Genomic DNA, 27,193 nt, shown 5'->3' with positions numbered 1-27,193 from the left:
TTCGAACCAACGATCTCTCCCTCGCAAAAGAGACGTTGGAATCCGACATCGCGTTGTCTCTGGTACGCGAGTGGGACGCTGGTGTATCCATGATAATGGCAGCCGCGAGACTGCACACCGGAGTTGTCCATGAATGCACCATACATCCCAGACCAGAAGGCAAGCAATGATGGGCCCACAATGAAACAGGCTACCATAAACGTGGACGGAAGCTATATATCAAGTCAGTATAAGCCAATATATAGAAAAAGGTGTAAAAAAGGGGGAAATTGAGAAAAAATAGAAAAAAATAGAGGGAAAAAAAGGGAGGAGAAGGGGAAAAGACTTACGAGCACCGCACCGACGACAGGCACATCCGGATGGATGGCAAGGTCGGCGTAGATGCGTTCAGCCCATTGGGGACGGAGCAGCGAGTACGTCGTGTCGAAGGTAAACCCCAGGACGAGGAATACCAACCCCAGCAGGTCTCCTTTGGCGAGTGCGTGCCAGATTGACGAGCCCGCGATGCCAGTGAAGACACCGCGGGAGACACGCACAAGGAGGTTGACGGTGCTGAGACCGCTGCACATGGCGTATGCAGCGAGGACGAGGGCGCTGAAAACCGTTGGGCAGATTGTCGCGTAGTCCACGATCGACCACGCAAGCAGAGGATTCTCCCAGGCCAGGAACAGGAGGTCGTTGTCGGCATCGACAGGGTGTTCGATGCCATGGACGATGGTAGAGATAACTACCATCATGACCGGCAGGGACAAGAGGCATGGGACCAACATCTTGTATGGCGTTACTGTTTGGTGATACTGGCGAGTATTAGCGGCGGAAGAAGTCGTTTTGCTTGGGTGAGCGAGTCGTTGAGAGAGCGGGACTACGGCAAAGAAGAACGAAAGAGAAAGATTCGAACTTCTTTCTTCTCAGAGTCTTCGTTGTTCTCTGGCTGTTCGAACGAGGCACTGCGACCTCGCGTCTTTGATAGAGGGAGGGAGTGGGCCAGGTTGGAACAGGGGATATGTTGGCGAATATCCGGCTGTTGTCGAGATCGAAGAGTCGAGGAACGGCGTCAGTGACGTAGGGAACGGTCAAGGACGCAGGAAAAAGCGCGAAGAGGGCAGAGTCGATATTGGATTGGCTGGTATCGACTCTGGTTTGGCAAATGCTCTTCTGCGAGCTTTCAGGGGGGGGAAGTCTTCTTGTGAATCGATATCGAAAAAGGGGGTGGATGGTGTGATATCGAGCGAGGAGGAGAGAAAGAGAGAGAAGAGGCTACGACTCGATAGGGCGTTCAAGGAGCGAGATGGTAGTAAAGAAGAAAGACTTGATCAGAGAAAAGAAAGAGGGGAAGAAGAAGAAGAGAAAAGGGAGGGAAGGCAGATATTTATACCCAGGCAGACAGGCAGACGAAGACCGTTCGAGGCCAGCAGGGCAGGACAAGTGAAGTGAACAGAACAAAGAGAAGACGCTAGAGTGAAGAGTTTTCACCTGAAGAGTTTTCACCTCACCTTGTGTCTGCGGGAGCTTCTGGACTGCCTGGAGACTGGTAGAGGACAGGCTGGTAGGAGGACAGCAAGTGAGATTTGACAGGACTTGACAGGGCTAGCTTAGAAGACATGATGATGTTAGGAGGTACGTAAAGAGGGCTACGAGGGAAGATGTTGATATATGATATAATTGATATAGTTGATATAGTTGATACAGTTGATATTGCTATATAGATAGGTAGGCAGGTGGATATATATAGACAGATGATATTGATGTAATTGCCAAGTTCCTGCATATTAGTATCTAAGGAAGAATGATATAGACTTAGACAAAGTAAACAATGAGATGGTGGACTAGATAATGTCATTGTTTGTGGATGATATAAAACAGCAGACATCTAACGCTCACGTAAATTCTTATTTCTAGATCAGTCTATACAATTGCTATCTTGTCCTTCTGGCAAGAGATCAAAAGATCAAAGCTGGGTGTCCAACCGAACTCGAGGTCTGTACATGGTAAAAAAAGAAAGAGAGAAAGAGAGAGAGAAAAATGGTGGTGTTCTTTTGTAACAAAAGGGTAAACAGAATCTAGACTGTTGGCATAAACTGCGCCCGAGAAAAACATCCTGTCATTAAGGATAGATGTCTCTATACTGCTGGAACAGCTGGTATCTCCCTGAAGCCTCGCTGGAGAAATATTAAAGGGAAAATAGAGGCCGTTCCGCATTGAAGGGGAAAACTGCAGATGAAGCGACGTTGGTCCTTGATATTGTCATGTGATGTGCTTAGTCATGCATGTCTTGATGAGTGAGGAAGAAGAGATCAAAGTTGAAAGGGATGGAGGGGGGGAAGTCAGTAGTGAAGGGTCTCTTTGATGGCGTCGTAGATTCCTAGAAGTGGTTAGCATTGGTTAGCATGAAGTATGACAGGGGATGCACTAAAATGTGGATAAGAGGCTTGGACATACTGGTGACGTCTGGCATGTTGAAGCGTTCGTAGATCAGACCGGTGTGGACATCCCAGCCGGTGACACGCTTGACGGGGGCCTCGAGGCTCAAGAAGGCGCCCTCCTGGATGCTGGCGGCAACCTCGGCACCCACGCCGGCGTTCATCATACTCTCATGGACGACGATGGCACGGCCGGTCTTGCGGACGCTGTCAAGCACGGTCTGGCGGTCCCAAGGATAGATGCAGCGAAGATCGATGAGCTCGATGGTGGCACCCTTAAAGTCCTTCTCGGCAGCGGCAATGGCCTGGCTGCACAGGTAGAGTGGCTGGCCGTAGGAGATGACGGTGACGTCGGCACCCTTCTTAATAACGTCCGCCTTATCGAGCGGGAGGGTGTAGGACTCGGTGGGGACGTGCTCAACGGCCGCACGGTAGAGGATCTTGGGCTCCATGAAGATGACCGGGTCATTGCAGTGGAGGATGGCATTGAGCAGGAGCCCCTTGGCCTGTGTGGGCGAGCGAGCCATGATGACACGCAGCCCGGGGACGTGGGTGAAGAGCGCCTCTGGAGACTGGGAGTGGTACAGAGCACCGTGTCCGACGCCACCGCACGGCATCCTGACGACCAGCCCTCCGATGTGGCCGCCCGTGTTGGCCTCACGATACCTGAACTTGGCCGCCTCGTTGACGAGCTGATCAAAGGCTGGGAAGACGTAGTCGGCAAACTGGATCTCAGCCACTGGCTTGAACCCCTCGGCAGCAGCCCCGATACCGAACCCAACTATACCTTGCTCTGTCAGCGGGGTGTTGAATACGCGCTCCGAGCCGAATTCGGTCTGCAGGTCCACCGAGCAGCGGAAGACACCTCCAAAGGCAACATCCTCGCCGAAGAGCAGAACACGCTCGTCTGCCGCAAGGGCCGTCCGGAGAGCGGCGTTGATGGACTGGTACAAGTTCAGGCGCTTCGTCGGGGCGTTGGCGGGCAGCTCCTTGTTCGAGGCGAGCGAGGAGGGTGCGTGGTGGAGGAGAGGCGTCGCCCCGTAGTTGATGGGCAGGTTCATCGTCGCGCCAGGCGCGTGAGATGAGTATAGACGGGCATTTCCAGGTTGCTGTCTCGATAGCAGCCGTCTTACAGCCGTTCGGGTCGCCATGCCGTATCTCTCTCTCTCTCCCTCTTTGTAATCTGTAATGTATATATCTGTATCGCCCTCCCTGTAGTTTCTCGTCCACTGCTAGGGTATAAGATCAATTGACGGCCAGCGGTCACAACGTCGCCTGCAGCATCGACTCTCACAGTCTCTTCGTTGTTGTTTTCTTCTATAGTTGAAGTCGAAGATACAAAAAAGCCGAAGTTGAAGTCGCTTTTTTCCTCTTCGGGCGAATCGCAAAAGGCGGGACTTGAAGGCCGAGCTTAGCCGGGGTCACGTGGCCGATAAATATCACATGATACTTAGCTTATATAAGGATGGAACGGTACATAGATATTCCGTGATTAGTAAAGTATTATGTAAGAATATTACGGTATATCATTAATCCGTCGCTGTTGAAAGTGATTACCTAATTATCCGATGTTTCCCCTTTTTTTTCGTCTGCATACAAAAGTTGAACGACAAACCAGCATTTATGTTATCACGGAGATGTCTGTGTTGATATTTGTAGTGGACACGGTCAGGAATGTTACAGATAGTTGGGATGCCTTCAGGAGTGTGCCCACATTAACTAGTTATTAGCATTGTTCGAGGACTGCTCTTGCATGTAGGCGGCAACGGTGCGCTTGATGGCATCCTGCTGCCCAACCAGCGGTCGATAACCCAGCCGGGTCTTGATCTTCGAGATGTCAAAGGTTCTGGTCATGGACAGATAGCGGACCATTTTGCGGTTGAGACTCGACTCTCTCGTACCCAGGCTCACGGCCCAGACAGCCCACTCAGCTATAACGAGAACGGCAAAGAAGAGAGCGGACGGGACCTGCCAGATGTCTTCTCTCTTGGTGGGATATCCGGCCGCATCGCCGACGGCGTAAACGAACTCCCAGAAGGGTATATGTTCGTCGTTAGTGACCACAAAAACCTCGCCGTCAATTCGTTTATCGGCCGGTGGAAGAGGCGCAGCAGGATCGATTGAAACCAGCGCCTTCGCCGCAAGGATGTGGGCGTAGGCACAGTTGCCCAGATACGTAAAGTCGAACAGATTCTTCCCGTCGCCCACTCTGATTTTATTCCTGCCTGACTTTGCGCCGCTGACCATGCGGGGGATGGTGAGGCTGTCTCCCTCGCCGAACAGGGTCGTGCCGCGCAGGACGACCGTCAGGAGGCCGTTTGTCCTGTTGGCGGCGACGACCATCTCCTCTGCAATCGCTTTGGTGTGGGAGTAGAACTCCGGCTGCTCTGGGTAGAAGACCCTGGGCAGGTCTTCGGTGGCCTCCACGATGTCAGAGAAGCCATCGTGAACCACGGATGAGCTCGATGTGTAGACCAGAGCGCGAACTGTTTGCACGCCCTGGATGGCATCCAGTAGATATCGATTGCCTTCGATGTTTATCTTCTCGTAGAGGCGCTGGGTATTCTTCTGCTGCATCAGCAGAGGCGAGGCTGAGTGGAAGATGGTCCGAGGCTTGACTCGTTCAAGGGCCCTTTGGACATCTTCCTTGCAACCAATGCTTCCCTTGAAGTACTTGGCCCCCTCTACGATGTTCCGTTTGGTCTCGATATCGAACACCGTCACGTCTGATGCGTCTCCTTTCTCTAGCAGCTGCCTGACAATAGTGTGACCCAGCCCGCCGCAGCCTCCAATCACCAATACAGGGTCCATCCTCTCGACCTTGCTTGACCTTGTTGCTAGTCAACTTTAATCTCGTTCTAGCTGGGATTTGCTAGAGAAGCCGTGTCGGTTGTCTTTCAGACTGGAAAGGCGGGCGAGTCGCTGCAATTTATATCGCTCAACTACCAAACAAAGAGCCTGGGGACCCCTGCAGCCAGCGAGTTACGACATAATGTAGTGAATATTACAAAGGATCTGATCTGCTCTGGGATTCCAGGGCCCAGTTCCCGTTGAAATGTACGGGTGGAAAAGTCATTCGGTCAGGGAGGTTGCAAAGCCTTCCTTGCAGGCGTTCCCGTTCCCTCCAAATCTTGAGTAACTGCAGCTAAGAAGTATTTACCACCTTACACGGTGTGTACTATATTATAGCCAGCTATTCTAACATCTACCAATTAACTACTTGACGATGAGCCCACTTGAAACGCTAAGCCTTGCTTCTTTTTCTGTCGGAAGAAAGCAGGAAAGTAAACGACGCAACTGCAGATGATTGCCAGCTTCATCTCCACGGCGCTACAGACGAGTAAGTAACGGTCTTACTTTTCATGTAAAAGGACCAACGAACCTGTAGGGAGACAAAGAGGCGCCAGTGTATATTGGGTCTTTCTTGTTGAACTTGGCTATAATGATAACCAGCCGGACTATACTCATCGAACAAGCACTGGACAGACTCGTTTAGCATGGCTAATTTATGAGTGCAGAGTCAAACATGTCAGAACATACATAAAACCCGTCAGGAAGATGGCCGTGACCCCTATCTTCCTCCTATATGGCATCTTCAGCTGCTGAATCTGACTGATGGGGATGGCAAGGATGTAAAAATCGCTAAGCACATTCCACGGCCCAAAGACGAGGTTCGTCGTGCCCACAGCTTTGCTGTTGCATATCGTGATCCCTATAGCCTTGAAACCATTGCATTGGGAGACACGAATGATAGAGACGGTGAGATAGGGGACGGTAACGGTCGATATGACGGCTAAACCGATGTAAATCACCTGGCGAAGGTGCCTGATGACATAGAACAGCTGCTCCAGGAGCAGGAGAATTGAAATCTTGATAAAGAAACTCGTCACAATGTATATAATGTCGACAGCTGCGTATTGCTGGGAAAGATGTCAGTCAATAGTCGATGGATTCATGCAGACAAGGGCGTTCAACTTTTGTCCTCGACTCCGTGAGACTTAGGGCTGGAATATCCCATATATGTCTTCCATAGTTAACCGTGGTATCTATCAATATCGGTAAGTCTTTGCACCGGAAGGGAGAAAAAGCTGCGAGGAATACTCACTGTGTATAGTCAGTATAGAATGGGCTATTGAGCCCATCTACATTGGAGTCACCGACGTTAGCACCACAAGGCTGCCTTCAATGCACGTATGTGAATGTACGTACTGTTGCCAGCAAACAGAAGCCTTAGTTATCAACTGTTAGCAGAGAGTTAAAATATATTGTCGAAATATTATGAATCCTTCATTGGGGGATGAATAAAAAAAGAAAAGAAAAAAGAACTCACCATCAGACAAATCCCATCTCAGTTTGGAATACAGGCCCTTTGCAAGGAACCTGGCTATCACTGCAGCCAACATAAGAGCCAGAGAGATCCCATTCACAATGACTATCGGCATAGCAAGGCTTGGGGGATCCACGAAGTTCGACTTGACTCCTGGCGGCGGAGGCCCTGCAGGCAACATCTGCCAGGCACTGAGATCGCGCGAGTCCATGGCGAAGAGCGTTGACGCGCAAGGACAGTTGTAAGGGAGTTGTCGAAGAAGAGCAGCGCATTTACGAACCTATAACTAAGTGATTATATATATAACTATCCCAAAGAAACCTCCGGGTTTCTGTATCGTCCGTCTCGGGTACTCGGGCGACCTGAACTGTTCTGCAGCAACCTCTTCTGGCGTCACAGCCTTGCGCCTGGGGGGGAGGGGCACACTTAGGCATGAAGGTTGGATTTTCATGGATGTCGGAACGAATATGCATCTACTCCAGCCTTTATCAAACAATTTAATATATCATCTGCATATTCTATGCAGGTAACCGGCCGCCCCTTGTCCCTGTTTATGGCCGTGTTTGATGGAGAACATCTCCGAATCTACCAGTCATATCGATATCTGGCTTGCCTTTCAGCATGCACACGTCCATGTCACCCTACATGGCATGGCAAAAAAGCCAATCCCGATTGATACGTTCAGAGCGGCTTGGGCTCAGCCTTGCCAGATCTAACCATCAACAATTATGCATTCGATGAGAAGGAGATTCTTTGGTTTCCGCCCCCAATAAACAGCCCTCATCCAAAATTCCATACGCCATAATAAACGATCATGCAGAGAGAGACTGCGGTTCCATACATACAAAGTCATGGCTAGGCAGTTGGTATGCCACATGCTACCATCATCATACGAAAAAAAAAAAAAGCCTGCAAATCCGGGGCCCTCCATTATTATTTGTCTCCTCCTCCACGAGGCTCTTGTCTTAACCTTGTTTATCAAGGGTTGAATAACCCATGACGTTGCATGGCAGGGGGTGAATCCTTCAGAAGATGTGGACGAAGCCAATAACCGAGACACGGTCTTGACATTCTATGAGGAGAATCCTGGGATCCCATCAATCACTGCATGAAAAAGACAGTGTAGGATACTCACTCTCGATCATCATCTCCTCTCCCTTCGGCTTTGGGGTTTCTTTCTGCGCCTTCACCATCTCTAGCTGCAGGTAATGGACAAGACAGAGGATACCGCAGTATGCCAGCAGATAACCCACCCAATGGCTCGTTGGCTGGATCATGGCAAGTGGTTCGAGCATGGCGACGAAGACTGATGATTTTTGTTGCCTTTTTCTCTCTGTTTGTTTGAAATGCAGGGTCTTGCTCTCCTTTTAGCCCCCAGTCTGGAGTTCGATATTTATATCCCAACTCACCGATAGAGCCGCTAGTCACCGTGCTTAACCCGGATGACAAGGCTGAGCGCTTGGGTGCAACCTGCATGGATTTGCAAAGTGATGCGTACCCAGATCTGAGGGGCCATGTTCAACTACAGCCCTTCCCAACCCCGAATCATCTAATACATAGAGCACCCAACTCTAACCTCACTCGTGTTGTTAACATGTTGCGGGGCTGTAATTTTTGTTCTAAAAATGCAAGTCAGATAAAGCTGATTCGCATCTAGTTCTTCTCATCCCTGGACGGCCTTGCCTCGTAATATCCGCTCAGGCTGATACTAGATTGCCTTGATGGGCAGAGAAGAAAATGCTGTATTAAAAGCGTAAAGGTACGCTGCAGGATAAGATATCCAGATTGACAGTCACCGACTAACTTTTTGTGTCTCCTTTGGCTCCCTACCTTAGCATCTGCGTGAACATCAAGCCTCTAAGTGTTGACAGTATGCTCTCTAGTCTTGGGTGGACAGAGTCTACACTATGCATCTTGCTACCCATCTACTTATTATACCTCGCACAAAGATGGCTTAGGATAGGGGTATCAGGCGAAACCCCTCCTATGGGTTGGTCGAAGGTACCTTACATAGGCCATTCCCTGTCGTTCCTCCGTGGAGGAGTGAACTTATTCTCCATGTTTGAGTAAGTATCCATCCCTAAACACAGTTTAATGAGCCCGAACTAATAGCTCCCAAGGCCTTATCGCAAAACTACCACCCCCATACATTTCAACATCTGTGGGACTGACCTCTTTCTCATTAATTCTCCTGAAATTGTCCGAAAGATTGCCAACAAGCCGCACATTTTCTCTGAAGGTGGTCTGCGGGGTCAGTTTGCTTTGAAGGTCCTTGATCTTCCCAAGAGCGCAGCCGATGTGTTGGGGAATGATGTCTCTGGCTCTGCGCCGCGACCACTGCCTGGTAGCACTTTACCACCAGAAAGGCGTATTGTTCGAATGCAGCACGAGACTACCTTTAATCTACTGGCGTCCCCATCCGGTCTACATACATTTGTTCAGATGTTTACCAAATTCATGGAGAAACTGATTCTCTCTAGCGAGGTTGATGAACAATGGACCGAGTTTCCAGACCTGTTTTACTTTCTTCAAACCCTAACGTCTACAGCAATGATGAATGCGCTCTGTGGACCTTGCTTGATTGGAAAGAACCCGGACTTTGTTGACGACTTCTGGACTTTTGATCTCAATATCCATTACCTCAACATAGGTATTGCTCCGTTATTTAAGGTAGAAGGGGTCAAGGCCCGTGATAGATGTATTAAAGCTCTTATTGAATGGAAGAGAAACGCTGTCTGGGCCTCTAGGGACAAACCTTACCCAGATTCTTTGCTTTGGAATGATATCTGGGGATTCAAAATCATGCGTGATAGAGACGCCATGTATAGCAGGTTCCCAGAATACTCAAATGACCAAGCACGCGCTGGAGCTGATTTGGGTATCCTTTGGGCGTAAGTATACTACCCTGACCTGATGAGCTTTACATACACTAAATCTGTCTTAGGTGCAACGACAACCTTATTCCTGTTGGCTTCTGGCTGGTCCAAAGGATTCTCGATTCTCCTAGCCTACGGGAGCGCTGTATGAAAGCCTTTGATAGTGCAAGGCTTCCTCCGCAAACAGGCGATACCCTTCCACGCTTCGATACATATGTCCTTGCAAAAAACCCTTTTCTTCAATCTACATATCACGAGGTCCTACGGACTCAAGTAACTAGCTTTACGGCACGTACCGTCCGCCAGGACTATCAGGTAGGAAAATACATGTTTCCCAAAGGGTCGGTCACCCTTTCGTCTTCGTGGGGAGTCCACAATAACCCAGGTCTATGGGAATCGCGGCCAGGGGCAGAGGAACACCCTGTGGATGAGTTCTGGCCTGAAAGGTTTCTTGTCTGTCCCTACGAAAAGGCATTAAGGGAGGGGAAGCCTCCCCCTGAATCCGGAAAGGAGCCAGAATTCTCATTGAAAGGTCTGGATGGCACATTCTTCCCCTTTGGCATAGGCCATAACGCATGTCCAGGCCGTCACTTTGCTACCCATGCCATTCTCAACATAGCAGCCACGTTGCTTTCGGTATTTGATTTTGAACCCCTTGATACGTGGGCTGGAGAGGGCATGGACTACACCACATTTGGATATACACCTGCAAGGCCATTGAAGAAAATCCCCTTTAGGGTGCGGAGGAGGATGTGCCCAGTGATGAAATATGATAGTCCAACTTGCTAAAAAGCTCGAGCCCAGGCTTTCTTCGAACTGCATGCAGTCCTTTTACTGTTTTCCTGCACTAGATGTTGTTACAAATTATCTATCTCTCTTTCCGCTGACAGCCAGCATATGAAGCCATAAGAGTATCATGAATATATTGGGTTAGTACACTGTTTTTACTCCGCCCTCTTCTTATATACTATACCTATTGTCATGTTCCTATATTCGGCATATTAGTATATGGATACGATAGCTTTACTACCACACTTCAACATTAGAAACATTTCCAAAAGACAGCCGTGAAAACTCCATACCCAACCCTGGCTGTCAACTGCCTATATTCATGCAACTGATGTAACAAGTATGGGCCCCGACGAACGGCCATTGCTAAGTTTCTATCGGCCGCAAGTCTATAGCAGGGCAAATATTGTACAGACTTTTTGATGTATCACACAGGGCGTTGGATAAGGACCGGCTTAACAGATACGGGCATCCAATATCCAAAACTCCATATCGAGCATCTATTATGAGCCGAGGACCGGTTATATTTTAGTTGCAAGTAAGAAAATTAGCGGTAAATTATACCTGTTAATACCTGTTCAATTGCTATATATCTCTGTTCTTCATTGCCGTTGTATTTGGTCTGCCCGTGCCGGGCATACGAGCCCCCTCGCCTTAAACTAGATTTTAGCAGGCTGATAATCCACAAGATCCAACCTTCTGACCACGTTTGTGTTACCTTTCAAGGTGCAGGACCTTGCAGGCAATGCCTTCGACACAACTTCTCCGGCATAGAAGTCATCCCCCTCACCCTAATGGCAACTCGTTGCAAACCAAGTAGCCCAAAATGTAGGGGCATACAGATGAAGTAATCCCGAAGTTGTACGCAGCTTTTATTTGATATATCATCCCAAACTACCCCATCCCTTGTAATGCAGTCACATCCGGGTATTTGGACATGTATTTCACAAGCGATCCAGGCGAAAGAGCCCCGGATTACCACTACAGTAGTAGTGGAAGCTTCAGGTCCGTCGTTGGGGGTTCTTGTGCCCAGATTTCAGTAATATGTCGAGTTTTCATGCTCACGTAGCTCGACGGGCACTGAACCTGCTGGCTAGGCTAGTTAGCTCTCCGAGGTATTCAGTGGGCTTAAACGGTCACCTTTCTCTTTTCATAGGCCAAGTGGTTGGTTACTTTCTAGTTTGAAGAGAACCGGTGCCCTGGCTTGTAGGATTCAGCTTATTCTGTACGTCGTACTAGCAAGTTTAATGGCGGCCACTTATGGGCTTGTAGCTAGCCGTTAGTTATTTCTCTACTTCGTGGTCGGTAGTTCCGTCAGGACCTTGCGGCTGGCTACTGCAGTATCCAACCAGTAGCTAACTCTTGCAGTCTTATTACTTAGTTTTGAAGCATTTCCCAGTATGTAGTCATGGAATTGCCTGGCTAGTCTCCTGAAAACCAGCTAACTGCTGTCGGACAGTGATTGCTGGGCAATCCCATATGAAGACACCCATATGATTGGTTTAAATCGTGTGGCGCATTGGCCCTATCATATGCCATAACTACTATCTCGGCTAGACTAAGCAAGATTCAGTGAGATCATTGGATAGAAGAGCCCAGAATCAATGCCAGGCTCAAAAAGTAGTAGCCAGCTGCAATACGCCTTTCTCGATTGCTACCCAGACTGACAAGAGCGGGTGATGGTCTTGATAGCTGTTGCTGATGGGGGTCATTGGGCAGCCAACGAAGCCCAGAATGCTGTCTAGCACTCTCCGGAACGCTGCTCTCCCTGCTACTTCCCCCCCTCCCCCCTGTTGCGTTTGCATTCGAGGGACATGAACTGCCTAACAGCATTCTCGACGGCCTTAGACTAAATTAGGAAAATGGGAGAACTCCAGCTTGACTTTGTCAGTGTTTTGTGGCTGTTTTCCTGGTTAAATAAAATAAAATAATGTTTCTTATATTTTTCTGGAAGCTGACTGGCTTCGCGGGCGATGACGTACAGGCGTATGGTACGCCCTACGCAGCTATACATTCTCCTGAACTCTTTACATGATCCGTTCCTTAGATAGTATGGTAAAAATTGGGCTTGTTTTGCTCCTTTTTGATAGTATCAAGATACGAGAAACCGCTGTGCTCCATGCAGGTCGTAGGCAACGCAGTTAAACGTATGGTAGGCCGATTTAAAAGGGTATGATTACCACATTGCTCTCCCAGCTACTCTCAGTTTAGCCGTCTACTATATCGCCTATACTTCATACTATTTTACCTACCTGAACTCTTCTAAAGCATCACAGATATTATCGTTCATCAGTGCTCCATAATAACCCCGCTAGCACGGAGCACCCAAATGCCAAGACTGGGCAACCCCTGAGCGGTGGAGTAAGCTTAAGCGGCCCAACCGCGGCCCCACCAGTCTAAAGCTAGTTTTGGCCAGGGTATATATGTACATACATCGCCAAGAGCTACCATAGGAGAAGCTGGCAGCGTTTTCAGGGAGCGGGAGTATTGACTTTTCTATCGTGTGTATGTGCCACCGTTTTCCCAGACACATGTGCGGCTATAATGCTGAGTCTCTTAGCTATTATTATTACCACAGCTAGCTACTTGGCAAAGGCGCACACTGCATTAAACCCTTGACACATAGTTGGTATGATCTACTCTTGCGGACAAGAGATTAGAGGGATTAATTTGGTATCAATGGCAATCATACGCATGTACGTCTCTTTTTGTGCATTGACAATGCAATCGACAACTAGTATGGAGTATAGTTGTTCTACATGCTGCATATGGTGTATCATTCAGAAGGCATGGTGCAGCTTAGAACGTAGCGGTAGTAACGATTCGACCAGTGCCAACGATTTGATATCATCGAGCGGCGCCTCATGCGGATCAACTGCCGCCACCACGAGCTCCAGTACATCATCGTCTCCTTTCTTTGACTGGGTGTCTATCCCTTCTATTCGCATGGGAGCATATGCTCTAGACCATGAACATTCGGAGCGCATGGTAGCTCAACTGATCCAGACCGAGCTGACTAAAGTGAAAGAGGTCATTGATGCCTTTGCGCGGACCTACTGTGGTCGCAATGATGGGCCATCTAAGTATGGTTCAAACGCTCTCACTAACGAGGATAGCGAGGACAAGCTACATCTGGCACTGGAAGCATTCCTACGTAGCCGTCTGCGAGCAGCCATTCGGGCTGCAAGGGAGCATCTGAGTTGAAGCAGCCAAGTATCAGCAGAAAATAAGCATAATGAAAAAAAAAAAAAAAAAAAAGAAGATATTAACTAGTTAATCAACGATTTTCTTGTCATTATCAGTGTGTATGTTCCTCTTTTCAAGATATTTCTTGCGATCTATGCTCTAACTCAGCTTCGGTTGTGCAAACTTGAAAAGGTTCTTCTGGTCCATATCGCGCTTCAAGGCCTGCAGCCGCTCCCAGTTCTGTCCGAAGCTCTCGTGCGTCGCTTCGTCCTCGCCCATGAAGCTAACATACGCCGGTTTGAGCGCCTGTCCCGTACCCTTGATATCCGCCATCAGACCGTCGACCCAGCCCTGGGCGTCCGTCATGCTACCGGCCTCGTCAGATACGGGTGCATTGATGTGGAAGAGGATATGCGGCTCGCGTGTGCCGAAGCATGATTCCTTGTTGGGTTGTATGCCCTTGCCGTGGCCGACGTGAGAGACGATGTTGTACCGGCCGCCCTCAGGAATGGCTTCTGAGTACTTGAGCAGGACGGCGATGGTCTCAGGGGTAAACCGAGGGATCGAGACGGAACGTGTGCAGACGTTGACAGGCTCTCTGACAGGCTTTGTAGTGATTGCCTGGAAGTCCTTGAAGGTAGCTAAACAAAGTCAATTCAGTTTAGCAAATCGACGAAACTGTACAGACGAAAAGAGGGAGACTTACTCTCGGATATGGTATCTATAGTGACGGTGGCCAGCTGTCTGACCTCCTCGAGCCATTTCTTGCCCTCGTCGAGCCTGTCAGAGTCGGCCCAGGTGTAGATCAGGCTCAAGCCCAGCCCGGCTCTACTTCTCATGAAGCCGACTTGCATGCCCATGGCATCAGGAACGCCCTTGTCGAGCAGTTCCTGGACCCGGTGCAACGCCTGCTCGCTCTCCTCCCACTTGTACACGATAAAACCGGCTAGGATGACGGGCATCCGGTACACCTTGACGGTCGTCTCCACGATAACGCCGAAGTTGCCTCCTGCTCCACGGATAGCCCAGAGCAGGTCTGAACCAGCTTTGGCCTCGACCAGCCTACCGTCTGCCAGCACGACCCTGGCAGAGAGGATGTTGTCCACACCCAGACCGACGAAGTCGTTGAATGGGCCGTATCCGCCCCAGATAGCCCAGCCTGTCCAGCCAACGTTTCCGGCCGTACCGTTGGACGTGCAGAGGCCGTGGGTGTTGAGGAAGCCGACCAGGTTGCCTGACAGGACTCCTCCACCGATGGACACAGACTGCTTGTCTTCGGCCAGCGTCTGTCCGTCCAGCTCCCGCACATCGATAGTCACACTGTCGGCAATGCACCCACGGCCCCAGACATCGTGGCCAGCGCCACGCACTGCGAGCGGTGGGCCATCCGGCAGGTCACCGACCGTGCGGACGATCAGCTGTACTTGCTCGACAGAAACAGGCCGGCAGATCACCAGTGGCTCTGCAGCGATGGCCTTGTTGAAGCATCCACGCAGGGACCCGTAGTGTGGCGAGGCGCGAGTGTATAGTTTCAAGGTGCTGTCCAGCGACTGGAGCGTCTGGACGATGGGTTCTGACCCCTGGGCGTCGACGGCCGGGTCGAACGGGGTTGGTTCCTGGCGATGTTCAGCCGTGGCGGAAAAGGGAGCAGAGGAAGTCATCTTGGAACAGATCGTTGCTTGTGTCTAGTTCTAATCTTTGAACTCATGGGAACGTTGAGGATGCTGCTATAGATGTATATATAGTACATCTACGTAAGAACTTGGAAGCATCCAGGTTAAGGGAGGCGCAAGCGTTTTCGGTCCCGAGAGCATCTTCGGAGCAGCCGGGGTCGATACAGTTAATCGGGCCTCGGGCTGCTATGTATATTACACGGTATGCAGTAATATGACGGCCTTGTTGCATGCACCGATGATTAGCAAGTGGATATATCGGGATAAAGAAGTGGACAAAGAGGCCGCTTTGCCATTGTTGGTTACATGTTGGAATTAGATGGTAGTTTATAAAAGTCCTCCTAATGAACTAGCTGCAGTAACTAGTAACTTAACTACTTAAGCTTCGGGGAGCGCCAGGGCAGTGATTGGTTGATGATAGATACAAATGATGGTCACCGTTGAAAGGAACCCTCTCCGTCGATCAGAGCCTGCCAGTAAGTCCAATCGACTTGCGATACATCCACGGGAGAGGGAATCATGGCATCAGCACCAGCCACGACGAGATCTCCGCCAACATCCCCGGCGGGGGGGTCAGCCATTGGGGATACAGATGGGGGCTGGGAGGGCGCCCTGCGGAGGTTGCGGAGCCTGGTGATCGATGGCGGCTCGACGGCCTGCTGGAGAAGATGCTGGTTCTGGGTCATGGAGACGAGCTTGTCCCATGCTCTGGTCGTCAGGCCAACCAGGGCGCAGACGAGGGTGTTGGATCTCGCGCCCGTGGTGAGCTCTGGGTGGTCGAGGTAGAGCTGGTTGACCTTCTCCCAGGCCTGTTTTACCTGGTCTCCCTCGAAGCGGGCCAATAGCTCTGTCAGGACGAGGATGAGGGCCTCGAAGGGGAAGGCCATGGCTATGTGCCAGCGGTACGGCTGGAGGGACCGGTTAGAGCATGCAAGGTTGTCGTATCCGATTATATCGAGGCCCAGGCTGAAGACATGGTCCTTTTCCGCCTGGGTGAGGGCGGCAGGCCCCTGATCGGAGTATCGTTGGCGGTTATGGGTAGACAGACGCATCTGGCAGACCGAAGAGCGGCCGAGATAGATGGCCAGGAGGTGGAAGGGGATGGAGGGATCGCACTTTTTGAGATAACGCTGCTCCAGACAGGCCTCCAGCTCGTCGATGAGCTGGCTCTCCTCTGCCATGCGCGCCGCACCGCCCTGGCCGCCATGGCGATGCTCCAGGGCCTTGAGCTTGCGCATACACTCGCCGACCTCGAACCGGATGCGACAGAAGAGCATCTCTGTCGGCCCATCGTACTCGGCCGGCAGCTCTCGCATGGACGGGACAAGGTCGCTGTCGTTCAGGTTGAGCGGGCACTTGGTGTCCCAGAAGAGATACGAGTCCGGGCTCACGGCCACACCGGACAGCTGGGCGGACCGGCTGTCGAGGATGAGGATCTGCCACCAGAGCCGTCGGCGGTTCTCCTGCTCGAAGACGGAGAAGCCTCTGAGGCTGGCCTCGCGGTGCAGGCCCATGGCCCTGGCCGTGCGAGACGCAATCCCAGTAAACAGCCAGAGCGTATGTGGCTCATACGTATGGCGTGTCGCCAGCTAGCCATATATCAACTAAGTTAGCAACTGTTCTATAGCGGTTGTAGAGGACGAAACGTACCAGATATAGAGTGAGAGCCTGCAGGGTGAGGATGTTGGTCGACCTGAGGAACTCGGCGTTTGTCAAGGCCTGCTTGGCCGCCTTGGAGAAGCGGCTGATGAGGGCAGCCCTGGACTCGGCCAGCAGTCTCTGGCAGGTCTCTTCGTCCGTCGAGGTGACTGCGGATGTGTAGATGGCAAAGAGCAGGGCCTCCGTGCCGCGGGAGACGTTCCCCAGGTCTGCGGCCGCGTCGAGGACCATCCGCTGCACCGTCTGCGAGTGAAACAGCTTGACTATCGGGTTCACGTTGTTCAAGTAGATCTGCCACAGCTGGAAGAGCTGCGGCGCAGGCGGATGGAGCGCCTGAATCTCGACGAGGCGGCCGTCAAAGATGCTCAGGGGCTGGCTCTGTGCAGTATCAAACTGCGACTCTTCCTCTTCTCGGTCCAGATATTCTGGACCTTGCAGCTATCAACTGTCTCTTAGATCATAACTACAGACGTAATAGATATAGGGTGTATATACCTCGTCCGTTAGGCCCTTCCACAGCCAACTATAGCTCCCGGTCAGCGCCAGCCAAAGGGACGGACACAGCAAAGGGGGCGCCTTACTTCTCAACATAACGCGAGTCTGTCGACTTTACTATCATCTGCCCCTGCGGAGGCGCCGGTGAGGGCAGCAGAAGCTCTCTAGAGGCGGACTCGCCCGTCTGCTCGTCGTCGACCTGGATCCCATGGGCTCTCAGCGCTTCCTCGCAGCAGCGCAACCGGCGCATCAGACGCTCGCTGGCCGCCACAGCAGCCTTGGTCTCTCGCCGCTGCATCGACGGCTTCGTCCGTCTTCCTGGCACGCAGTCTGTCCCGTTTCTGCGGCAGGACGAGCATGGCTGCTGGCCGTCGCATCTCACCTTGCGCTGCTGGCAGGAGAAGCACGAGTGGTTGCGGGTGATGCGCGGGTAGGCTGGATGCATCTCTGCCATATCCTAGTCTATCGTACTGGATCCAGATATCACATCGAAGGCCTGTATGGTATTTGATATCTTATATCGTACTCGGTGCCGTTCGGCCTGACAATACGAAGACCTCCTGTGATGGATGTCTAACTCTGCATCTTTCGGTCCCGGAAAAAGCAAAGACAAAGAAAAAGAAAGCAATAAAAAGAAAAGAAACCAGGGACGGTCCCGGTTCGATTGATGCTGTGATGGAAGACTGTTGATCTTGTTCAAATATAAGTATTTCATGGCCGTCCAGGTGAAGATGGCGCTTTTCTCCTCGACAGATTCAAATCGACAGCAACAACATCAGCAGCAAAGATGAAGGACGCCGACCAGCCTGCTGCTTCTCCGGAGGTAGAGAAGAAAGAGTCTTCAGATGTCAGCTCGCAGCCTGCAGAAGACAAAACACGGGAGAAAAAGGCAGAGGAAGAAGACGAAGAAGAAGACGATGGCAGCTACACGACCGGCGGCGCCCGTCTGGTCATCATCATGGTGGCCGTCCTGATGTCCCTTTTCCTCGTTGCTCTGGTATCTCCCCTTCTCATGCATGATATATGCATATATATGTTACTTAGATGGTTGTATGCTGAACAACAGTAGGATCGAACGATTATTGCGACGGCTGTGCCCGAGATAGCAAACCAGTTCCACGCGCTGGACGATATCAACTGGTATGCCAGCGCCTATCTCATCACCAGCTGCGCCACCCAGCTGTCCTGGGGAAAGGTGTATACCTTCTACTCGACCAAGACGGTCCTGCTCAGCGCCATCGTCATCTTCGAGGTCGGCTCTGCCCTCTGCGGCGCTGCGCCCAACTCGACCGTTTTCATCGTTGGCCGTGCCATTGCAGGAACTGGCTCAGCCGGCATCTTCTCTGGCACCACCGTCGTTATCGCCCAGGTTGTCCCCCTGAGGAAACGGCCGATCTACGTCGGGATGATGGGGTCCATCTTTGGCATCTCCTCCATCATCGGGCCTCTCATGGGCGGTGCATTCACTGACAGAGTCACCTGGAGATGGTGCTTCTATATCAAGTATTTTAGCCTATACACCTATACACAAGATGATACAGCTTGCTAAATCACTTCTTAGTTTGCCCATTGGAGGAGCAACTCTGGCAGTTCTCGTCTTCTTACTGTCTGTTCGGTCCAAGAAGGAGTCTGTTTCTTGGAAGACCCAGGTCAACCGGCTGGACCCCATCGGCAGCGTTCTCTTCCTCCCCTCGGCAACCTGCTTCCTGCTGGCTCTTCAGCTGGGTGGTACCTCGTATCCATGGAACAGCGGCCGCATTATCGCCCTCTTCGTCGTGTCTGGGGTCCTGATGATCGCCTTTGTGGCCGTCCAGATCTGGCGACAGGAAGATGCTACCGTTCCACCTCGCATCTTCTGCCAGCGCAGCATCGCCTGCGGAACCGGGTTCGCTACCTGCGTCGGTGGAGGCCTCATCTCCATGCTCTATGCCCTCCCCATCTGGTTCCAGGCGGTCAAGGGCACCACTGCCGTCCAGTCGGGCATCGATACCATCCCCATGGTCCTCTCCCTCGTCGTCGGATCTATACTCTCTGGCGGCATCATCACCGCTACCGGACACTATGTTCCCTGGATGTACGTCGCCACGGTTCTCATGTCAGTCGGTGCTGGCCTGACGACCACCTTCAAAGTTGATACCGGCCACTCTGCCTGGATCGGTTACCAGGTCCTGTTCGGTTTCGGTATCGGAACAGGCCTACAGCAACCCAGTCTGGCTGCCCAGACTGTCCTCGGCATGAAGGACCTTTCGACCGGAGTCTCTCTCATGTTCTTCGCGCAGTCTCTCGGCGGTGCCCTTTTCGTCGCCATCAGTCAGTCGTTATTCGCCAACGCTCTCGCATCCAACTTGTCTCTGGTCCCTGGCCTAGATGTAGCAAAGGTGCTGGCCAATGGAGCAAAGGATCTCGGCAAAGTGGTGCCCGCCGACAAGCTGCCCGAGGTTCTACCCCTTTACAACGACAGCTTAAGGAGGTCGTTTATCGTCTCTCTTGCTGTCTCCTGTTTGATGATCCTTCCTACCCTCGGCATGGAGTGGCGCACCATCAAGAAGAAAGGCAAATCTCCAGGCCCAGAGGCATAATTTATGGCATGCGTAGGATAGATGTGAATTAAAATTGCAGTTTACATATAAGATAGTAATACACCTTCTCCTCTCAGATCATATCCGAGCATCTAATCCATTTTTATGACACCCTATATTAGAGTAGTTTTGGTTGTGTTGCCCAAGTATAGCTTGAGGTGGTAGTATTAGCTTCAATATATAGTTCCATAAATATATAGACGAGTAGATATACATCTCAGTGATGCGCGAAAGTAACCTCAAGAACCGACAGGACGCTTCCCACGGGCTGAACTACACTCTTTAAAGTTAGTCTTTCATCTACAGATGCTAGCAACTGTTTCCAGTCCTCTAAATCTCTCTCCAAACTGTTAAACGCCTCCAACATGGTCATATCTCTGGCCCGGAGCAGACGTTCCTGTGCGGTCGGGATCGAGCCTGGCTGTGGCAGAACGGTATCCATAATTATGATTCGTGATGTATCCTTGAGGGCAGGGAGGATGTTCTGCAAGATTTTGACGGCTTCTTTCTTTGGCCAGTCGTGTAGGATCATACGGAGAAGATACACATCTGCGCCCTGGAATTGCTGGGGCTGGAAGAAGCCATGACCATTAAAGAAGATGCGTGAAGTAACGCTTCTGCTCAGCTTCTCCTGTTGTTCTGGTGATGCCAGGAATTCTTGCCCGTCCGCAGCGTTCTCCGGTAAATCTTGCACGACGAAGTTGAGATCTGGAAATCTCGTGGCCAGGGAAATACTCGCAGCTCCACTGGAGCCGCCAACCTAGATGTCGCAAACAGGGGCGTAAGCTCATCTCATAGGCATATATATATATATGGGAAGGAAGTAGGTATCTAGAGGTACACATATATCGACAACGGTCCCTTTTCCCAGGCTCGCCCAGTCAAACCCTTCAATCAGATAGTGCATCCCCGTGCCGCCACTCTTCTGCACATTCTTCATGTAGTTAGCAAATTGCCGTGTCTTGTCAGGCTGGGTCTTGAGGTGATCAAAGAAGGGCAGATCAGTGTCAAAAGCAACATTATATGCCGTCTGATTCTTCTCCTCGCTATCAGTCCATTTTTCAGTGGCTTCGACCAATTTGGATGCCATGGGAACGGAGGCCTCGCACATGAACGATGCCCAGTCATGGAAGCTGGCATCAGATGCAATGAGCGCCGATGTTGCTGTGTGGGCGACGGTGTTTGGCTCTGGTTCACAGAACAGGTAATTGGTCATGGCCATTCGAGTAACTGTTTTGAGCTGTTTGACTGAAACTCCCGCTGCGGCCGCAAGGGAGGGATACGCAATCGGTGAATCGAGAGGCACCAGGTGGAAGATCTTGAAATGGGTAAGCCAGCGGAGGCAAGCGATTTGTTGATACTATGGGGTCACAGGTCAGTTATTCAACCCTTGGTCTTCTCAAGGTATATATATATACGGCCACTCACTCCAACGGCTAAATTTGGCAAGTATTCGCTAGGACCAGCAGCTAAATGAAACATTTGAAGCGCTGCTCCCATTATAGCCTGTATTGCCGCACTTATATCAGGCAGCGCAGAAGATGGAAGTAACATAGTTGGAGAATCTCGTTCAAAAGATGGACCCTCATGTCCACAAGAGCGCAAGAAGTCGCTCACAATTCTAGCATTTTCTTGCACTTGCGAGGCGAGCGCTTCCAGCGTTGTCGTTTTAGTATGTACTCCATTTGTCCCAGTGACTACGGGTGTTGTTTGCTCCACAGTTGCTGTGGAAGTTGAAGAGGACATTGCGATTTTTGACTTAAATATACGATGAATAGTATAGATAAAATGAAGTTGTGATAAGTATCAAAGCAGTTTAAACAAATAAACGATGGTGAGGATTACTACGAAATGGTCATCCACATAGAACGGCATCTTAAGTACAACAACCGCCAACAAGATAAACCAGTCGTCTGGCAGAGTACGAGCCTTTACGCCGATAATCCTTACCCGGTTTCTACGGCTTACTCGGTTTCATTTGGTCGGACATAGCTTTATTTCATCACCCATTTGAGGAGAAATGTCTGGGTAGGACTACAATGTGCATGTTTTCTATTTATTATCGCTATTCGTATATTTCAATCTACTCTAGTGCATGCCTCAGCTTCAGCCACGAAACCATAAAAGCTGCATGTATGCCAATGTTGTCATCTCCATGGTAAAGAAAAAAGCCACTGTCCCGCTGCTTGCATATGCTTAAACTGTGAATCGTATCACGGAGTGTACTCGGGGGTTGAAGCTAGCTTATCCCGTTTACCGATCGTAATGCACTGATGATACACTATACCGAGGGCGCTCGGGGAACCAGCGTTGATTAATACTTATCGGGCTTACTATCCCGATCCCCAAGCCCGAGCCCGATGCGAAGCCCGGTCCCAGCTCTGTCATACTTTCCTAGGGTAGTTATATCATCGAGGAAATAACTACCTCATGCTTGACGGTTTTTCCCCAGCATTGCCATCACTACCACCCGTTTGTCCATATCGCGAGCTCAAGTCATTTTAGATGATGTTACTGTACAGAGAACAAGTCTAGCCTGGTATCTATGAAAGTTTGATGCAATTCGGACCCACATAGGCTTTTAGCTTGATCTGCACGAGCCATACCTTAAAATTAAGCTTAATTCTTGGCAAAGCTTACCTCCAAATAGAGGTAGCGTGTTGTTATATCGTAGTGAGAAGCTTCTCGTATTACGCCAGTATTTGCATAACAAGCACCATTTTTCATAGTACATAGTAAGTAACACCCACAGTATATTTCATATTAAAAGAGAAAAGAGACCACTTTATTCATCTAAAAGAATTATTAAATCTAGTCAATAATACTCGTAGTAGATCGTAATGCCTAAGGTCGTTATTGTATCTCACTAAATGCACAGGTGTTAATGTAGAAAACCAGCCTTGCCTGGCGCGTATTCTGGCGGTACCTTCGGCCATGCATCAACGCCGTCCATGAATGCAATTGCCATTCCACCGCCCAAATGAATCTCGAAATGGCAGTGCATCAGCCAAGGCCCAGGATTATTGGAATGATACCGCAAAACAATCCACGATGGACCATCAAAGGATGTGATAAACGTATCACGATAATTGGGTGTTTTAAGGTTGAACTTAGTTGGCTCTACCTTCATGGCCTCTTCTACCGACGAATAGTTCCAGTGACCCTCTCCCGCTCCAATCTGCCATGTCTTGCCAGAATGCTTGTGCATGATGTGAGGGAACTCCTGGGGCTGATTTGGTAGAGACCCCACCTGAACAACAAGATCGATCCAGGTATTATTCTTGGTGCGGATGATAAGGCTTTCGTCCATTGCATCGGCGGAGTTAGGGTGGTACAGCAGCGGAGCATATGCGCTGCGGTCTTCTTCGTACATTGCGCCGCCTTTCATAGTGTAAGTCCATGCAGTCTTCACTCGATGTGTGTCCAGGAGGTAAAGAGAATCGGCGTGTGCTGCAGGCGGATTTGGTGGGTATGGAGGCAAGTCTTCGCGGTCAAGTGTAACCGCATGTGTCGTGTTGAGGCCACCGTAGTTGATTATTCCCTCTGCTTCCATGTAATCCCCCATATCCTTATCATCTAGGTCTTGTTTATATCGTAAAGTAGCATATGACCCAATAATTTGAGTGAGACCCGAGTCCATTACACGGATTGTGTAATCACGGGCAACATTCTTGTGTAGCTTGACCATGGCCGAATATCGTTCGCCGGCGTAGAACTTTACTGTGTCGACTTTTCGCGGCTCAATAAAATGTCCATCTGCTTCATATACCCACATCTCGTGCCCGTCAATGGAAAAAACAGGAGTTTTGAATGTTGCTGCATCTACAAAATTGAAACTCACCCACTCGTCAGCAGGGTCAACTTCGAAAATAGCTCGTTCTCCCTCAGATGGCACGCATCCTTGCTGGAGATGTAATGGAATGGTTTCTGGCCGGCCATTCCTAAGATATTTGTTTTCAGTTGACTTGACAAATGGTAGGCATCTGTTTACAATCAATGATGGCTCAAATATCGTACAAAGGGATGAAGAGCAGCGTACCCCTTGTCATTCACATGGCGGGGATATATTGCCCATTTCATGTAATCACTCGTGTGATTGACAAGAAAGTCTTCGCCAGGGCAGTATACACTGCCTTTGCCGTTGATAAGTAGGCTATCCACACAGCTAGAATAGATTATCATTAGCATTCGAGCGATAAAGGGAGAAGAAGAATAATACAAGATAGTATAGCCCGAATTTTCTTGCGCTTTCATATATTCCCACGACTTGAACCGAGTCCAGTCCGAAACCACGACAACGTGTGGATTGGCAACGGCTCTTTGCATACTCGCAATGTCCTTTGGATCAGTAGTGATCAGGGACCACGGCGCTGGAGCAGTAGGTTTTGGCCTATGGATGCTGGAATTAAAGCAGAGTCCATCATATATAGTATTTGGCTATCGTACCTAATATACATCGCACCAAATAGTCCATCAAACATGGTCGTCCTGGTATGGGAATGCCACCTTAATTCAAGTCAGCTTATTTCCCCCTTTCCCGTTCTACAATCGGTCACCATGGTCAAGATGAGAGTCCTTACCAGTGAGTCCCAGATGGATAAGCCTTAAAGCGGTAGATAAAAGACTCCCCTACCTCGATTGGTTTCTGGGCCAGGCCTGGCACGCCGTCTGACCAAGGGGTGCCCTGCATCCTGGAGAGCGTAAGCGGTTCACAACCCTCTCTGTACTCCAAAGAGCAGTGAGAAGGGACTTACAAGAGCCCATGCCAGTGTATCGTTGTGTTAAACGGCATCTTATTATGCACAAGGACCTGTCAATGTCTCTCAGCGTGAATTTAGGGAAGCAAATTGATAGATTGTTCAACTGGCTACCTCAACATCGTCGTCTTCATCCCAGACAAATGTAGGCCCTGGAAACTGACCGTTCATAAAGATCATCTCTCTGGGCTGACCATTTGGCGCTCCCAGACTCCATGTCAATGTCAATTCTTCCTGGGCGAGCTTTGCTGCTGCCTCTCTCGCAGCAATGGTCAGGAGAGAGATTGTCAACCAAACTGACCGACCATGCATTATGCCAACGAGATCTCGAAGATTAAATTTATACCGAAAAGCCCAATAACAGAAGACACGAAATACAGAGGGATGAGGGAGTTTAATAAAAGACAGGCCAGGGGCGAGCCTCTCGGGGCTGTACCATGCAACAAGCTACAGCAATCCGAACACGAGATAGCTATAAGTGCCTTGACAGCTAGCTAAGAGCTAAATGATTAAGAGACAAGCTATCAATTGGCTTCTGTATCCCGAAACCCGACCGAGTAGGCCTTAGAGCGGCGACTTCGACGGGGGTAGACGATGCAGATGCTGAATATTTACAACGTCCATGGCCCTGTAAAGGCGGGTTTCTCATTTCTACCAGTCAGTTATATTGTCAAAGAGAAGGCGACATGGAGAACAATCGCCTTCGACGTCTAGTACGACAGACACTACGCACAACCGCTGTTGTGGTGACCATCTTGCTCGCGCTGCAATGGACCTTTAGGAGCTCGACCAGCAACAGAGCCAGCCACATACATGGTGCAAACAGCGCATCTCCAACTCATCAACCTCAGAGCACCATCTGGGAGCTCATCAAGAACGACAGCCGAGTGTCCACGTTCGCCAAAGTGGCGGGGGAGTTCAAGAATATCGTGGCCGGTCTCGATGCTGCGGAGGCGAGCTTCACCGTCTTCGTCCCGACCAACGAGGCGTTTGAGAGGGAAGACTTTGCCTGGGACCTCCCGTCGTTCTACTGGTTGTATCTGATCGGGTACCATATGGGGTCTGGCGCACTCTCCCAGCGAGACTTCTTACACACAACGACGGTGCCGTCGTTTGTCTTTGCAGACGTCTTCGAGACGTATCGCCAGCGCATTAGCACGCAGCGGCTCGATGAAGGCTTTACCCTGAACCATCTAGCACGTCCAGCTGCCCCTGAGATGGTGAGTGAGTTTAAAACCCAGCCATCGATAAACTAGTTAGCTGCCTAGTTAGCTCACCTCGTCGTAGGCTGCAGTGAATGGCTACATCCATCTGATAGATCGAGTGCTCATGATGCCAGAGTCGACTTCCGATCTCCTGCGAGACGACCCTGACTTGAGTAAGCTACACAGAGCTCTCATCGAGACGGAGGTTGCCATGACGGTCAATGATACGTCCAACCATCTTGGCCAGACGGTGTTTGCCCCTACCAACAGCGCTTTCGGCAAGCTGGGCTCCAAGGCAAACCAGTTTCTCTTCAGCCCCTACGGCAGGGAATACCTAAAGGCGCTGCTGCAATATCACATCGTCGCCAACAAGACCATGTTCACCAACTGCTTGTTCCCACACGATGGGGAGCCACTAGTCCCCCTGAAAAACGGGTCACAAGTCAGTATCACCCCTTTTTTTCGTCATGAATATCTCGTCCTTTACTTACCGAACTATATAGATACATCTTCCGACTCTACTTCCAGCCCATAATCTGAGCATCACAGCCGATTTTGATGGGTCTCGAGCTGATCCAAGGGTGAACGGTGCCGTCAGCATCGACAACCCTGATATCGTGGTCATGGACGGGGTAGTACATAAGATCGATACCATCTTGCTGCCTCCACTGCTGGGAGACGAGTCGGCTCCTGAGCATTCCTGGATGAGCACTCTAATGCAGTGGCTAGTAGGCCCGCCAGATATGCCAGTCGGAGAGCTAAAGAAGAGACTAGAACGGCTTGTTCTGGAGCCGTAATCAACAACTACCTCGCTGTTGATAGTGTCTATGTAGATAGAATGTAGAAAACAACCATCTCTTCTACTACATATACTTTGTATTATCATAAGTACATCTATTATAACACCGACTCTAGTTCTATGCCGGCTACAAGCTGACTATCTACTACATGATAGAAGTGAGCCCCTTTTCCGCCAGTTCATAAACCTATCAACCACCAATATGGATGAATGGGCCCCTTGATCGTTCGTATGTCCACGTACGGACTAGCCTCTATACCCAGGAGTTTAATACTAAATAGACACTCAGGGACTGCCATCGGGACTCGGGTTTGCAGCTGTATAGGCTTCCCCGGCCTGGTAACCAGTTATGGTTAAGCCGACCAGCCTTCGGGCTTGATACGAGATACCCTGACTGCTAGATCGAATCCGCCGCCCTTGGCCTCCGT

The 27,193-nt window shown here is 50.3% G+C and overlaps 12 protein-coding genes across 12 annotated transcripts; 5 read left to right on the top strand and 7 right to left on the bottom strand.

The window, feature by feature from the left end:
- Positions 1 to 180: 180 nt before the first annotated feature.
- MCYG_08549 (uncharacterized protein) lies at positions 181 to 1,061 on the top strand (the record flags this gene model as incomplete). The annotated part of the gene is made up of 3 exons (XM_002842672.1): positions 181 to 223; positions 350 to 371; positions 512 to 1,061. 3 exons carry the CDS (start codon positions 181 to 183, stop codon positions 1,059 to 1,061), a joined length of 615 nt encoding a protein of 204 aa, XP_002842718.1.
- A 1,263-nt stretch (positions 1,062 to 2,324) lies between these two features.
- MCYG_08548 (2-oxoisovalerate dehydrogenase subunit beta) lies at positions 2,325 to 3,571 on the bottom strand (the record flags this gene model as incomplete). The annotated part of the gene is made up of 2 exons (XM_002842671.1): positions 2,325 to 2,362; positions 2,440 to 3,571. The coding sequence occupies 2 exons, from the start codon at positions 3,569 to 3,571 to the stop codon at positions 2,325 to 2,327; spliced, it is 1,170 nt and encodes a 389-aa protein (XP_002842717.1).
- A 568-nt stretch (positions 3,572 to 4,139) lies between these two features.
- On the bottom strand, positions 4,140 to 5,231 carry MCYG_08547 (hydroxysteroid dehydrogenase; the record flags this gene model as incomplete). The annotated part of the gene is made up of 1 exon (XM_002842670.1): positions 4,140 to 5,231. The coding sequence occupies one exon, from the start codon at positions 5,229 to 5,231 to the stop codon at positions 4,140 to 4,142; it is 1,092 nt and encodes a 363-aa protein (XP_002842716.1).
- Positions 5,232 to 5,780: 549 nt separating this feature from the next.
- On the bottom strand, positions 5,781 to 6,958 carry MCYG_08546 (uncharacterized protein; the record flags this gene model as incomplete). Its single annotated transcript, XM_002842669.1, has 3 exons — positions 5,781 to 5,898; positions 5,961 to 6,330; positions 6,751 to 6,958. The coding sequence occupies 3 exons, from the start codon at positions 6,956 to 6,958 to the stop codon at positions 5,781 to 5,783; spliced, it is 696 nt and encodes a 231-aa protein (XP_002842715.1).
- Positions 6,959 to 8,619: 1,661 nt separating this feature from the next.
- On the top strand, positions 8,620 to 10,412 carry MCYG_08545 (conserved hypothetical protein; the record flags this gene model as incomplete). Its single annotated transcript, XM_002842668.1, has 3 exons — positions 8,620 to 8,813; positions 8,868 to 9,638; positions 9,692 to 10,412. The coding sequence occupies 3 exons, from the start codon at positions 8,620 to 8,622 to the stop codon at positions 10,410 to 10,412; spliced, it is 1,686 nt and encodes a 561-aa protein (XP_002842714.1).
- A 2,721-nt stretch (positions 10,413 to 13,133) lies between these two features.
- MCYG_08544 (uncharacterized protein) lies at positions 13,134 to 13,616 on the top strand (the record flags this gene model as incomplete). The annotated part of the gene is made up of 1 exon (XM_002842667.1): positions 13,134 to 13,616. One exon carries the CDS (start codon positions 13,134 to 13,136, stop codon positions 13,614 to 13,616), a length of 483 nt encoding a protein of 160 aa, XP_002842713.1.
- A 141-nt stretch (positions 13,617 to 13,757) lies between these two features.
- Positions 13,758 to 15,259, bottom strand: MCYG_08543 (FAD binding domain-containing protein; the record flags this gene model as incomplete). Its single annotated transcript, XM_002842666.1, has 2 exons — positions 13,758 to 14,239; positions 14,305 to 15,259. 2 exons carry the CDS (start codon positions 15,257 to 15,259, stop codon positions 13,758 to 13,760), a joined length of 1,437 nt encoding a protein of 478 aa, XP_002842712.1.
- A 446-nt stretch (positions 15,260 to 15,705) lies between these two features.
- On the bottom strand, positions 15,706 to 17,879 carry MCYG_08542 (C6 transcription factor domain-containing protein; the record flags this gene model as incomplete). The annotated part of the gene is made up of 4 exons (XM_002842665.1): positions 15,706 to 16,860; positions 16,922 to 17,368; positions 17,426 to 17,453; positions 17,512 to 17,879. The coding sequence occupies 4 exons, from the start codon at positions 17,877 to 17,879 to the stop codon at positions 15,706 to 15,708; spliced, it is 1,998 nt and encodes a 665-aa protein (XP_002842711.1).
- Positions 17,880 to 18,212: 333 nt separating this feature from the next.
- On the top strand, positions 18,213 to 20,004 carry MCYG_08541 (major facilitator superfamily transporter; the record flags this gene model as incomplete). The annotated part of the gene is made up of 3 exons (XM_002842664.1): positions 18,213 to 18,392; positions 18,495 to 18,928; positions 18,987 to 20,004. The coding sequence occupies 3 exons, from the start codon at positions 18,213 to 18,215 to the stop codon at positions 20,002 to 20,004; spliced, it is 1,632 nt and encodes a 543-aa protein (XP_002842710.1).
- Positions 20,005 to 20,221: 217 nt separating this feature from the next.
- MCYG_08540 (O-methyltransferase) lies at positions 20,222 to 21,750 on the bottom strand (the record flags this gene model as incomplete). Its single annotated transcript, XM_002842663.1, has 3 exons — positions 20,222 to 20,764; positions 20,858 to 21,322; positions 21,433 to 21,750. The coding sequence occupies 3 exons, from the start codon at positions 21,748 to 21,750 to the stop codon at positions 20,222 to 20,224; spliced, it is 1,326 nt and encodes a 441-aa protein (XP_002842709.1).
- Positions 21,751 to 22,885: 1,135 nt separating this feature from the next.
- Positions 22,886 to 25,073, bottom strand: MCYG_08539 (conidial pigment biosynthesis oxidase Arb2/brown2; the record flags this gene model as incomplete). The annotated part of the gene is made up of 7 exons (XM_002842662.1): positions 22,886 to 23,987; positions 24,044 to 24,169; positions 24,224 to 24,403; positions 24,451 to 24,510; positions 24,585 to 24,695; positions 24,759 to 24,814; positions 24,876 to 25,073. 7 exons carry the CDS (start codon positions 25,071 to 25,073, stop codon positions 22,886 to 22,888), a joined length of 1,833 nt encoding a protein of 610 aa, XP_002842708.1.
- A 374-nt stretch (positions 25,074 to 25,447) lies between these two features.
- On the top strand, positions 25,448 to 26,988 carry MCYG_08538 (fasciclin domain family protein; the record flags this gene model as incomplete). The annotated part of the gene is made up of 4 exons (XM_002842661.1): positions 25,448 to 25,981; positions 26,049 to 26,408; positions 26,470 to 26,759; positions 26,922 to 26,988. 4 exons carry the CDS (start codon positions 25,448 to 25,450, stop codon positions 26,986 to 26,988), a joined length of 1,251 nt encoding a protein of 416 aa, XP_002842707.1.
- Positions 26,989 to 27,193: the final 205 nt, after the last annotated feature.

This window comes from Microsporum canis, genomic scaffold, assembly GCF_000151145.1.
Source record: "Microsporum canis CBS 113480 supercont1.9 genomic scaffold, whole genome shotgun sequence".
NCBI classification, from domain to species: domain Eukaryota; kingdom Fungi; phylum Ascomycota; class Eurotiomycetes; order Onygenales; family Arthrodermataceae; genus Microsporum; species Microsporum canis.
The sequence above is the reverse complement of the archived record's forward strand: the minus strand, read 5'-3'. Positions and strand labels throughout refer to the sequence as shown.